The sequence below is a fragment of the Furipterus horrens genome, unplaced genomic scaffold (assembly GCF_987537825.1).
Source record: "Furipterus horrens unplaced genomic scaffold, mFurHor1.1.pri manual_scaffold_10, whole genome shotgun sequence".
Lineage (NCBI taxonomy): Eukaryota > Metazoa > Chordata > Mammalia > Chiroptera > Furipteridae > Furipterus > Furipterus horrens.
In genome coordinates, this window is record NW_028327180.1 from 71334722 (window position 1) to 71347852 (window position 13131).

The following is a 13131-nucleotide window of genomic DNA, read 5'->3' on the forward strand; positions in this document are numbered from 1 at the left end:
AAAAGCTTTCCTCTGGAAAGTTTGGAATTCTGCTTTAATTGCAATTTCAAGTTCCATGGAGGTGATGATGGTGATCTAATGATCCATGTGCTTAGCCTGTTTTGACAGTAGCACCTTCATCCAGCAAGTCCTCACCGAGAGGGCAGGCATGAACAGTGGCACAGCGCCACCGCACACCACACAGGGACAGAGCCACACAGCAAGGCGAGGGCCCCAGCTTGTTTCTGCTGTCAGAACTAACAGTATCTTCAGCATGTGATCTGCTCTGTCATTTTCCTGCCTTGATAAGAAGGGGACTTGGTGCAAGGGACTAAACAGTATATAGCTCTCTTCTCTCTGTATATTACCATAACTTAGAGAAACCCTGAGCCAGAGTTTCTAGTTTGGTATTACAAGCTTAGATTCTTTCTTTCAATTGATAATAAAAGTAATTTGCCTTATATAACCAATGAAAATTTTGACTTTGGAGTGAAAGTGAGATGTTACTTTATAGAAGGCTATGAAAGTAATTATAAGACAATTTTGTATAAAGGTAACTATAATAGAGAAGTAACTGGCTTCTTTGTAGCAGAAACATTTTTTTCTCTTATGTCACTTTATCATGATTGCTAAATAAACATTTCTACACTTCCAATCTAAATAGTTTCAGAAGTTAAAATACCTTTTGAATAAAGTTTGCCACCTCCACCTTCCCATCACAACTCATTTCTGTGTATCTTTTTAATACCCGCAGCTCGGAAAACAAAGAAGAAGATAAAGGGAATTCAGCAGGCCACTGCAGGAGTCCCACAAGAAACTTCGGAAAATCCTGCTAACAAAACAGTAGTTCCTGCAGCATTACCACAGCTCAGCCCTACCCTGGTGTCACTGCTGGAGGTCATTGAACCCGAGGTGTTGTTTGCAGGGTATGACAGCTCTCTTCCAGATACCACTTGTCGCATCATGACCACACTCAACATGTTAGGTGGACGGCAAGTGATTGCAGCCGTGAAGTGGGCAAAGGCCTTACCAGGTAAGACGCAAAAGATGACACAGCTAGATACAAACCTTTGTATTTTCCTTTTTAAAAAAATTACAGTTGACATACAGTATTGTAGGAGTTTTTACATTCTTATACCTTCTGATGTGATCGCTGTGCTATATCTAGTAACATGTCACCATACAAAATTAGGACATTGGTGATGCCCCTGTGCTGTACGTTACATCGCTGCGACTGACTTCTTTTGTGACGAAGTTCGTACCTCTTCGTCCTCTCCTCCTTTCCCATCTATCCCCATCCCCCTCCGGCAACCACCAGTTTGTTCCCTGTGTCTGTGAGTCTGTTTCTTAAACAAAAACACCCTGGCTCTTGACCTTCCTGGCCCCATGATGTTCCTCATACTCAATTATGGGAGAGTGAAAGTCTATAATAAAAGTTCTACACTGCTCCCTGCTTTTCAGGTTGTAACTCAGCACTGTAATTTCAGACAGGACAAATTAACATCACAAATAGAGTGGCAGTCACTCAAAATTCCTTTTGCACTTAAGTAGAGGGAGAAAATGTAAACTACATCTTAGAATTCAGTTTATTTTCCTTCAGTGTATCACTTGTAAAAATCAGGTTATTTGTAAAATTGGTGAAAATCAAATGCTGTGACACTTTGTCAGAATGTACTGAAGTAGAATACTTTTAACTCTTCCCTGACTTTTCAGTTAGAGGGGATTCCACAAGCTTATGTTCACACAAACAGAGACAGCATAAGCATGAAGTGACCTCCTATGATCCCTACTCTGTCAAGGGGGGAAGAGGTATTAATACCAGGGGAAGGTCTTTAATTTAATGTCCCAAGCCAGGACTCTTGGCTTTTTTACTGATTAGTTGAGTAGCCAGTTTTCGTCACCTTTTGCCTATTTAAGTATTTGAACATTTGAATGCTTTAAAGAGCACTGAGGACCCTGGTTGGATGGCTCAGCTGGTTGGAGCATCATCTGTACACCAAAGGGTTGCAGGTTCGATCCCCCAGCAAGGCACATACCTAGGTTACGGGTTTCATCTTTGGTCAGGGCACATACGGGAAGCAAACAATCAATGTTTCTCTCTCTAAAATCAATAAACACAGCCTTGGGGTGAGAATTTTTTTAAAAAATTTAAAAAGCACTGAGAGCTTTGATTATAACATGTCACATGACCAAAGAAAACTGAGTCCACTTGGTACTTCAATTCCTATATCTGTTAAAGGTCTCCCCAGACAAGGCTGATTCTTACCTCATCTTTCGCAGTATCCAGAGAGATAGATGGTCTTCTCTTTGGCAACTACAGTTTTTCCTCACAACTTTATTTCTCTTGACTCAGGATTCAGGAACTTACACCTGGATGACCAAATGACCCTACTGCAATATTCATGGATGTTCCTCATGGCATTTGCCCTGGGATGGAGATCATATAAACAATCACTTTCATGCATGCTGTGTTTTGCTCCTGATTTGATTATTAACGAGTAAGTCATTTTCCCTGTATTCATAGGGTATTTTAACCAGCTGGTATTCCTCTGATGGACTACTGTGGTCATTTAGGACTAAATCAGATGCTACCAGGTATCTTGGAACTGGGCAGACAAATAGAGTTGTTCCTCAATGCTTAAGGCAAGGCAACTATAACGTGGAACAAACGTACATGTGGCATTATTCCTGTCCCAGGACATATTTAAGGACATTATTTAAACAGTGAGCATCTCTGGGTTAGTAAAGTCTATAGCAAGTAAAATGGAATCTTGGAGTGCATTTTAATCACATAACCCTATTCCAGTAAGAAAAACATGATAGAATTCACGTTGATGTCGCTTGCAACAGGGACACTTGCGAAGGAGGGGGTGTCAGCCAAGGAGGTGGGGAGTATTGGCCCAGAGAGAAGGCATGTCCCCTTGCACGGCAAGGGCCCCTCAGTGTTTGTTACTTGGAAAGAATGTGAGAACAAGAATATTTTTAATTGGGAGAGAACCAACCAAGCTTTAAGCTTTTATAAATTAGCTGTTCTCTGGTCTTCTAGGCCTATGCTTCTGTCTGTGAAATATTTCAGATGTCTGGCCCCCCTTAGCTTATTGCAGTTCTTCCCTAACTAGTTTTCTGCCCCCAATGTACTCGACCTCACGTTGCCTAATTGCTCCTGCCTTGAGCACAGCACATTCCCATCGCAGGTGCCCCGGCACACAGGTGTTTGCAGCGGCCCCTCACCGACCGCCCGTGCACTCAGCATGCTTTCTGCCTCCCTTCTCTTTCATCGCTGTCCATCACACACTCCTTGTTCTCACCCACATACACCATCTTTCAAAAATACCCTCAGTTCATGATGCTCATAGCACCATGTAAGACCAATCCACTATGTGTCCAAAGCTCATCACTTTCTGCCTTGTAATATTATTGTTTGTGCCCACAGCGTCCCTCCTTTATCAGAATACAAATGGAATTCACACATACCCACCCATGGTCTGAGCAGAGCAAAATATGAAGGGGGTTTATGTGAAACAAAAAAAGATACTCCTTTCATTGTGAGCTCTGGGTACTTTAGTGTTGACAAATGTTCAAAAAAATAATTCTTAAACCACATTATTAGAGTCCCCTGCACTCCGTGTGAGTCAGGCATCATTAGTAGTCTGTGTTCAGAACTGGACACCATATTAAAACAGTGACAGCTTTATGTCCAGCGTGGCAAGGAGCTTAGAAATTAACATTCGCTGACGAACAGTAGAGATTTGGAGGAAGGAGAAAAAGAGGCACAAAAGTGATGAGGACGGCCTGAAGAGACGTTCTGGGACAGTGAAGCAAACATACTGCGCTCTCTCTCGGGAGGGCCCGTTTTACAATGCAGTAAGCTTGCATCACTGTATTTCAGTAGAGGCTGGGTGGTATTAGCTCCAGATATTTGAAAGGAAATCCTTAGGCATGGTACAGGAAGTTGCAGGTGGCAGGGTGATTCTAGACTCAGGACACAATTTTTTTATACTGCTACTAGGCAGTTCCAAGACCATGTGTCTGCCGGGATAAACAGGAGCTACCTAAAGCAGAGCATTCAGCTTTTCCCTCTGTTAGGGTAGCTGCATGCAGAACTAATCTAAAACTGAACTGTTGAGTTAAGCTTACTGTTGCTTCCCTATTGGTGATACTTATTGTCCAGCGCCAGGTTCACTCAGTGTCCTGAGTGCTTACCGAGTGCCTGATACTAGAGTAGGAGCTTGAGCTGTCATGGCGAATACAGCAGATCAGGGTCCTAACATAATTCTGATGGGGAAAAACGCGTGGCCAAGATGATTTTGGAGAGCCATGATGTAACAGTGTGAGGGAGGAGAGAGCTGTGTGCTGTTAGATTTGGGGAACATAGAAGAACCCTCTAAATAGCTGAGCACTAAACAGAACAAGCTATTTGAAAGGGAGAGCATTCCAGGCAGAAGAAATGAGTGCAAAGGCTGGAAACAACCTTGGTATGTGTGAGGAATTGAAAGAAAGCCACAGAGGACATTGTACGAGTTTAGAGAAGTGGGCAGGGACCGAGTCAGGCAGAATTGTGTAGGCCATGGAATACTCAGATTTCATTCTAGGAGCAAGAACCCTATGAAGGTTTCAAAAAGAGGGTAGCACGAGGAGAGAATGGAATAAAGGGGAAGAGCAAGTACTCATCACACCCCGCATACGTGTTGCCTGGCACTGTAGCAGAGAACAAGACAGACCATGTTCCTCTCTTTCACTGCTTACATTCTCGTTGGGGAGACACGGATAGCCACCAAATTAAATAAAGTTTTTACTAGACAGCGCTTTGTATCAGGCAGGGTGGCTAATGGCTTCTTGGAGGAGGTGTCATTTGATCTGAGACCTGAAGGAGAAGGGCCATGTCTGCCCTCAGCTGACAGGCACTGTCCGGTGTGTGGCGGACCAGACCTTCCTACAGACACACTCGTAAGGCACCTGTGTCAGAGAGGGAAGCCACCTTGACTGTTGCCAAATAGGACTGTTCAAACCACGGCATCCCGGTTTTACAAGATTTGTTTGCTCAAATTTTAAATTAATTAATAAATTTATAAAGCTTATATGTAAACTCAAAGACATTTAAAATCTCTTAAGTACTTGTTTATTTCAGGATCCAACCATGCTTATTTATAGTCACTTCCTAAAAGGCAATTTTAAGTCATTTAATTGGAATTTTAAAAAACTGAGTGGAGATTTATATGAAACACCAGTTCATCCTTCTATTATAAAATTAATCTAATTCAGGGTTTTTATTTTGGTAACACTCAAACTGAAATTTAAATAGTCACAGCATAGCCTGATCATGCCACATGCGTATCACCTAAAGTGGGGATTGCAGAGCTGTTTCCTCCGTGTCCAGCTCTATTGGAGGGTAAATGGCTTGCACCAACACTAGATTTGAAGAGGCCATTTGTTCTGTGTGTGAGGTAGGAAGGCGGTCTCTTTTCTTTCAGCTCACTGTGTCTCCTGATTCCTCTGGTGTCTGTGATGGGCAGATGGGGGGGGGGGGTCAGTATACAGTCAAGTTCTGCCCTTTTATATAGCTGATAAAACAGATTCATCATTGTCCTTAGGTCAGAAAGTTACAGAAAATACTTTTCTTTTTAACAGCCAACTAAAATGATTTCTTTACTGCATTGTAACTTTGTCAAAATTACCCCATATTAGAAACTGAAAGATGAAAAGATAACCTCCCAGAGAAGGCAGGCTGAATTCCTACTAGGGCATTGGGGAAGTGCCTCTTGAGTAAAAGCAGATTTTAAATGTGAAGAGTCGTAGAGCTCCTGTCACCACGTGGCAGGATACTGCTCATTTCTGATTTATGTTATCATACAAACCAATAAACCACACCTTCAGTAGAGAAGAATATTAACTTATTCTGTTAAACCCAAGATCAGTCTCTGTCAGAAACTTAAGAAAAAGCAGATATTGAAATATTTTTAAAAACTATGAACTGGGCACAGATTCAGGCTCTTAGAGCCACTTAAAAGTTAGGAAATTTTAGAGATCTACTTGAAAATCGTAGTTGTGATCATGATGGTTGAGAACTCCAACTGAGCATGCATTGGGTACTTTTAGTTAGGAGAATATTCCGTCATCGGCAGATGTGGGTGCCAGAGCGCCTTGAGTCAAGCTCGGACCCTCTGCGTGTGTATCGACAGTGTCCCTGCACTTGTTGTTAGAGCGAATGCTGTGAGAAAAGTACCTTTTGCCTTTAAAAGGGGCAGGATCTAAAACTGTGTTATCTAATTGCTATATCCAAATGCTGCCATGAAACCTTGATTTCAGTGGGCAAGTGGTCATAAATTCTGTAGGAGTAATAAATTTTAAACACTCAAATAAGTAAAACAATACATGGCAAGCAGGATAGACAAATAATTTCCACAATGTAAAATTAGGTAATTCAGTAGACTCTATATGCTCTAGAACAGCGGTTCTCAACCTGTGGGTCGCGACCCTGGGGGGTTTGAATGACCCTTTCACAGGGGTCGCCTAAGACCATCGGAGAACACATATATAATTACATATTGTTTTTGTGATTAATCACTATGCTTTAGTTATGGTTGGGGGTCACCACAACATGAGGAACTGTATTAAAGGGTCGCAGCATTAGGAAGGTTGAGAAACACTGCTCTAGACCCAGGAACAAGTTTAAGGAAAGTTTACTAAAATTATGATCTATAGGGAATTAGCATTAATAGTATTGTATTGGGTTGGCCAAAAAGTCCGTATGGTTTTTTTCCATAAAATAAAAGACATTTTTCATTTTCACCAATAACTTTATTGATATGGATGTTTTGAGTATGTTGGCTGTCTCCCCCATGGTATATTGATTGTTCTCAATGTCTTGATTTGATTGTTATCAACTGGTCCACCCGACTGTGGAGCATCATCCAGCGAGAAATTCCAGCATGAAACCTCACAAACCACCTCTGACACGTTCGATCAGTCACAGCATCTTCTCCATACACCGCACAAATCTTTTTTTGCATTTCAGTTGCATTTCTATATTTCTTAAAATAGAAAGCATAATATGCCAAAATTGTTGCGTATTTTCTTCCATCTTCAATATTAAAATGTCTACACAAAAATGCACCAATTTTGATTTTTTTTCTTTTTTAATGCATGCGGATATGACATGTCAAAATACAATCTAACAAAACTGTTTCGAATGAAGTTAGACAACTAAGTGCTATTAGAGCCATGTACGGAAAAACCAAACAAACTTTGGCCAACCCAGTAAGTTAGGTTTTCCCTCATGAGTTCATAGTTTTGCAAAATAATGCCTAAAAATGTACTTTTTTGGAACAAGCACTATTTATTTCTAATTCCAACACTGCTATTTGTCTTTCACAGGGAGAGGATGGCTCTACCCTTCCTGTTTGACCAATGTAAACATATGCTGTTTGTCTCCTCTGAGTTACAGAGACTTCAGGTTTCTTACGAGGAGTATCTCTGTATGAAAACCTTACTGCTTCTCTCATCAGGTTTGTGGAACACCTGTTCACTTCTGAAATTCACTTCTAAATGTGTCAAAAGCTTGAAATACAGAAGTCTAGAAACAAAGGTTTATTTGTCTACAGAGCACTAATACTTACACCAGTCCTGTTGTTTACTGCTAGTCAGATTTTCATAAATGTAAAACTTTATAAAGGCACAGCCAATGATACCACGATTAGTCAGACAAATAGGTGTCATGGAGAAATAGGAACATGAGCTGCACAGGGTTTCTGTCAATCCGGCAGGTGTGTCGACTTCCTCCTTCCTGTGACCTTTGATAACACCTCTAGAGAAAGAAAATGAACTGGAATGATATTTGTTTCTCTACTACATTGTTCCTTTGTCAGAATTTTACTTATACAATGAGTACTACCATGTATAAAAACATTATGGGAAAAAAGACCCTACAAAATGTGCTCCTGATGAACATTAAGAGGGTTGGTTCATGCTATTGAGCAGAGAGGTAGGTGTTTGAGCTAGGAAATGGCAACAAGAGTTTATCAAACAATCTTGAAAGTTTAGTGACTACTTTCAGAGATAGTAAAGATATACTTAGTTAAAACTAGACAGCTTTTGAAAAATATGAAGTATTTCATCTGTATTAGTGAAATGATGGCATTTTCAACAATAGGCCATTCTATGAAAACTGTATCAGGTTAGTGTTTATAAAATACAGAGTTGATGGCTGAATACCTTTTTCATATATAAGTAAGTGTGCAATTTAAAAAAAAGTCTTTATTCCAATAGTAACTGGTTTCATTTCAAAGTTGTCAGTTAACTTTAAGCTATGGATGTTGCATATAACTATTTAGGGTTTTATAATGCTTTCATATTATTTGTTCTACAAAAAGTTGTTTGATATTCCTGGATTTAAGGAGTCTTAAAATATTTAATCAAGGCTAGGAAATTTTTCACAACCCATTAAAAAGCCTAAAGATAAGATCATTGCTAGAGACTCAATTTTAAGGTTACCAACAGCAGTACACTTGAAGTTAGCTTAATGTTATTTGAGTAAACAGTTCTGATCATGATTTTGACTGATAATATCCAAGTATAAGTCAGAACCAAGATACTAACCAGTCTTATTTGCAAAAAAATATGGTTACAATTTTATATATGGTTACAATTTTATATATACCTAACTTAAACGGTAGTTAAAAAATTAACTGAACTAGTACACATCACTGGTTCTTAAGGGGAAAAAAAAAAGACTAGAATCACAAGCATGAAAATACAAAACCCCACAACATAATTAGACTTCTCCTCTGAGAGAATGCTGGACTTAAAATCTACATGCAGGCAGGAACCCAAAGAGGTAAGATACCAGCTTTGTCAGAAAGGGTATTTGCAGAACCTGGTAAGGTAATATATTTAGTAAGTTTAAAAACTGGGTTAGAAATAACAATGGGTGGATGGAAAAGATTCAACACATTTGAACAGACATTTAAACTGAAATAAATTCAGTTTAAATTATAAACCTAAAGAAATTAGCTGGAATACAATTTCTTAAGTGTGTGTGTATATGTGCAGGTATTTGTGTTATGTATGTATGTATGTGAATGAACAGAGGATAAGAGGCATGTTGGAGGTCTAAAACAATGTTTCATTACTCGTAATTTTTGTGTCATAATGATCATAAAAAATAGCATTTGTACAGCGGAGCACACTGAGGTCAATGAATGAGGGCACTGGCCACCAGCATAGCAAATCATTATCCTAACACACTGGTGATCTATTCACAGTACAAAGCTGAAAAAAGCTTTGGTCTAGCATAATCATCAGAGATCCAAAATGAAAGATGAAAGAAATAGGAAAAGGCATCATACAAAGAGATAATGGCTGAAAACTTTCCAGAATTTTAAAAAGATACCAAATTCTATGTATCCAGGCAGTACAATGATTTCCACATAATATTATATATAAATAAAATTCAGCTGACTGAACAGCAGGGCTAACAAGAAAATCCCTGAACAGGCAGAGAAAAAATATCTTTAAAGGAGAAGCAATTTAAATGAACAACAGCAACAGAAGAAAAAGGAATGTTTTCAAAATGCTAAGGAAAAAAAAATGGTGAACTTCAGTTTCAGCTCTGACAAGTAAACAGCTTGGAAGTTATCACCTATCCTCACAGCAAGGAAAAGCTGATCAAACTGAAAATCAGTGGCTTTTCTTACATCCATCAGAGAATTCAGATCACAAGACAAACCACCACCTCAAAATCTGTAGAAATGGGCAAATACAAAGCAGCACAGCCTAAGAACAGCTTACTGGGAACAGAAGCCACTGGAGCCCGTGGAGCCAGTAACTAACAGGAGCACTTGCAGTAATTTTAATGAATTCTGAGGAATAGTTTGAGAGTTAAGAACTCTGGGGACCCAGTCTTGGGTGGGGACTTGTCTCCCCATACGGACTTGGGGTTTACCTCCTGCAGCACCACCAGGTTCTCATGGTGAAGAACTGAGAAAGATCCTCTCATGTTTCTGCCCACTAAGGGAAACTTCTATTACAAAGCTCCATCTGACCTAGGGGGAAGGGCAAATTAATAATTTTAGCCCCCTCTACCTTTCTAGATTATGTAAGGGAAAGGAGAAGGGGAAAAAAAGGTTCAGAAACACTTCTTAAGGACACAGCCCAAGGACCAGGCCTTCCAAGAACAGATTTAATCATGAAGGTATAAGACATTCCACAGCCCCAACACTTACCACCATGTCAACAGGTTCCAGGAAAGAAAAAAAACAATCAAAAAAACCAATGAGCATTAGAACAAGATGTAGATATGGCCCACATGTAATTATCAGAGAAGAAATCTGAATTACCTGTGATTAAGATGTTAAGGGCTCTAATGGGAAAAGTAAACAACAGAAAGGGACATGTGCGTAATAGAAGCAGAGAAGTGGAAATTTTAAGAATATCCAAAGGAAATGCTAGAAATTAAAACAACTGGAATATGGAAGTGAATGCTGTTGATGGGCTCATCAGAAGAATGGAAATACCAAGAAAGAATCATTGATCTTGAAAACAGTTAATAGAAACTAATCAAACTCAAGGGCAGAGAGGAAAAAAAGAATGAAAACAAAAAATGAAGCAGAATATTTAGGAGCAATGCGGACAATTACAAAAGGTGTAATATACAAGTGATGGGGAAGATTAGAAGTTGAAGGAACAGAAGAAATATTTTAAGTAGTAATGGCTAATGAGTTTCCAAAGTTAATGACAGAAACCAAAACATAGACCCAGGAAGCTCAGAAAGCACCAAGAAAGAAATACAAAAAAAACGGAACAAGGTTGGGAAATACATCAGCATTCTCATCAGAAACCATGCAAGCGGGTAGTGAAATGGAAGATTTAGTGTTGAAAGAAAAAGAATCACCAGTTTAGAATTCTGTATCCAGTGAAATTATCCTTCAAATGTGAAGGCAAAGAAAGACCTTTTCAGACGAGAGAGAGAGAGACAGAATTAGTCACTAGTAGACCTGCCTTACATAAAATGATACAGGTCAGAAATATGGATCTACATAAAGAAAGGGAGAGTATTAGAAAAGTAATAGGTTGAGATAAAACTATTTTTCTTCTTCATTGATCTAACAGGTAACTGTTTAAAGTAATAATAGCAACAATGTACTGGATGATTATAACACAGGGGTAAGTTGAATGAGTGACAGCAGTGTTACGAAGCGATGGGAGGGAGGAATTGGGAATCCTCTGTTTTAAGGTACCTGCACTACCTATAGTGATGTTTTGAAAGGGGATGCAGACTGCAGTTCACCTGTAACAACACAGGTTTGAACTGGTTGGGTCCATTTATACACAGATGTTTTTTCAATAAATACAGTTGGTCCTTTGTATCCGTGGATTTTGCATCCTCAAATTTTAACCAAATGCAGATCATAAACAGAATTTTCACGTTCCCAACTGCAGTTGGTTGAATCCACAGATACAAAGGGCCACCTGTAGAATCAGAAGTTACAAGTAGATTTTCAACTGCATGGGGTCCCGGCACCCCTAACCCCCACATGGCTTAAGGGTCAACTGTAGTGAATGTATATCCAAACTCAAGGGCAACCACTAAAAACAATTTTAAAAAGAAGTAATTGATATACTGAAAGAGAAAATATAATTATGTAAAATGATCAATGAAAACTAGAAAAGGCAGAAAAAAAGGGAGGATTAAAAAGGAAACAGCAAATGCAATGAGCAGATAACAATTACAAACATGGCAGATATTGATCGAAGTGTATCGAACAATTGCTTTAACTTTGAATGATCTAAATATACTAATCTTTTTTAATGACTAAAAGAAAGTTTGCCACCACAAAGCCTTACTGAAGTAATATGAAAAGATATATCAGTAAATTAGGCTAAGGGAAAGTAATCCCATCTTAAAGAAGGTAAAAGGAACAAAGAAAGTGGTAAATATGCAGATGCATCTAAACTAACATTTATAAAATAACAGTAATAATGTCTTCAGGGGTTAAAAAATAGCACTGAAGTACACAATAATTACATGTAATAAAAAATGAGAGTTTGGTAAATTAAGAATGAGTGCTGACAACTAGTACCATTAGTGAAGAGAGGATAACATGGTAAGAAAAAACATTCCAAAAGAATGAAATGAGAGGAGGGAAAAAAGGATAAGCAAAAAGCATCCTAAGAGGAAGTAACAAAGGTACAAATAAATTCAAACATATCAGCAATTTCACAAGCGATATAAATAAAGATATTCAGTGAAGTAAAAGGATACACTGTGCATGGTATAACCCAGTATAAAGGCCAGATGGTAGGTGTTTTCAGCTTTGCACCACTCTGTTAGGCTACACTCAACTCTCCCCCCTGTGGCATGAACACTGTCGTCAACAACACTTAAAGAGAATAGGCGTGGCTGTCTTCCAATACAACATTATTTACAAACACAGGCTGCTAGTGGGATTGGACTATGAGCCATAGTTTGCTGACCACTGCTTTAACCAAAAGAAAGCTGAAGCAGGTACGTTATCATCAAAATAAACTTGAAGGCAAAAAAAAAAAAAAAGTTCTGTATTTAAAGATACACATTACATAAAGCCTTCTACTCGCCAGGAAAACCTTTCTAAGTATATGGCCTCCAACAACATAAAGCCAAAAATTCATGGAACTACAAGGATAATTTGGGATAGATGAAATTCTTTTAAATGTAAATATAAAATAGGGCTTCTCCCATAAATATTTTTAGAATTAGGATAACAAGTAGGAAAAAGTATATAAATAAGCAATCACTATTTTAAAAGTTATCAGTAATTAGATTATCTGTAATATAAGCAATGTATATAATTATGAATACATCATTTATATGGTAGGCTCTTGTCACTCCTGATTAAGTGGCCTTCATTTCTGCATTCATACTGGCATATTAGAAGTGCCAGGTATTGCTTTATGGAATCAAAACATTTTTATATGTGTTCTTTGATCCTAATCAAAATCCAGTGAAAGTGACACACTACATTAACAAATTAAAAGATAAAAATCATATATTCTCAATAGATGCATAAGAAGCATTTGACAAAATTCAACATCTATTTATAACTAAAAACTCAGCAAAGTGTGTATAGAGGGAACACACCTCAACATAATAAAGGTCATATATGACAACCCACAGCC

At 38.6% G+C, this 13131-nt stretch overlaps 2 protein-coding genes across 4 annotated transcripts in view; one reads left to right on the top strand and one right to left on the bottom strand.

Moving 5' to 3' along the window:
* Positions 1 to 13131, top strand: part of NR3C1 (nuclear receptor subfamily 3 group C member 1) — a 100408-nt gene that overhangs the window by 81239 nt on the left and 6038 nt on the right. For all 3 annotated transcript variants that reach the window (XM_090288080.1, XM_090288079.1, XM_090288081.1), the window contains exons 5-7: positions 734 to 1012; positions 2333 to 2477; positions 7354 to 7484. In XM_090288080.1, coding sequence (XP_090144206.1) covers positions 734 to 1012; positions 2333 to 2477; positions 7354 to 7484 — 555 coding nt within the window. The remainder of the gene's footprint in view (positions 1 to 733; positions 1013 to 2332; positions 2478 to 7353; positions 7485 to 13131) is intronic.
* ARHGAP26 (Rho GTPase activating protein 26) overlaps positions 7584 to 13131 on the bottom strand; it is a 485784-nt gene continuing 480236 nt past the window's right edge. Inside the window, exon 23 of the mRNA XM_090288083.1 lies at positions 7584 to 7783. Within this exon, the coding sequence (XP_090144209.1) occupies positions 7731 to 7783 (53 nt within the window). The 3' untranslated portion in view covers positions 7584 to 7730. The remainder of the gene's footprint in view (positions 7784 to 13131) is intronic.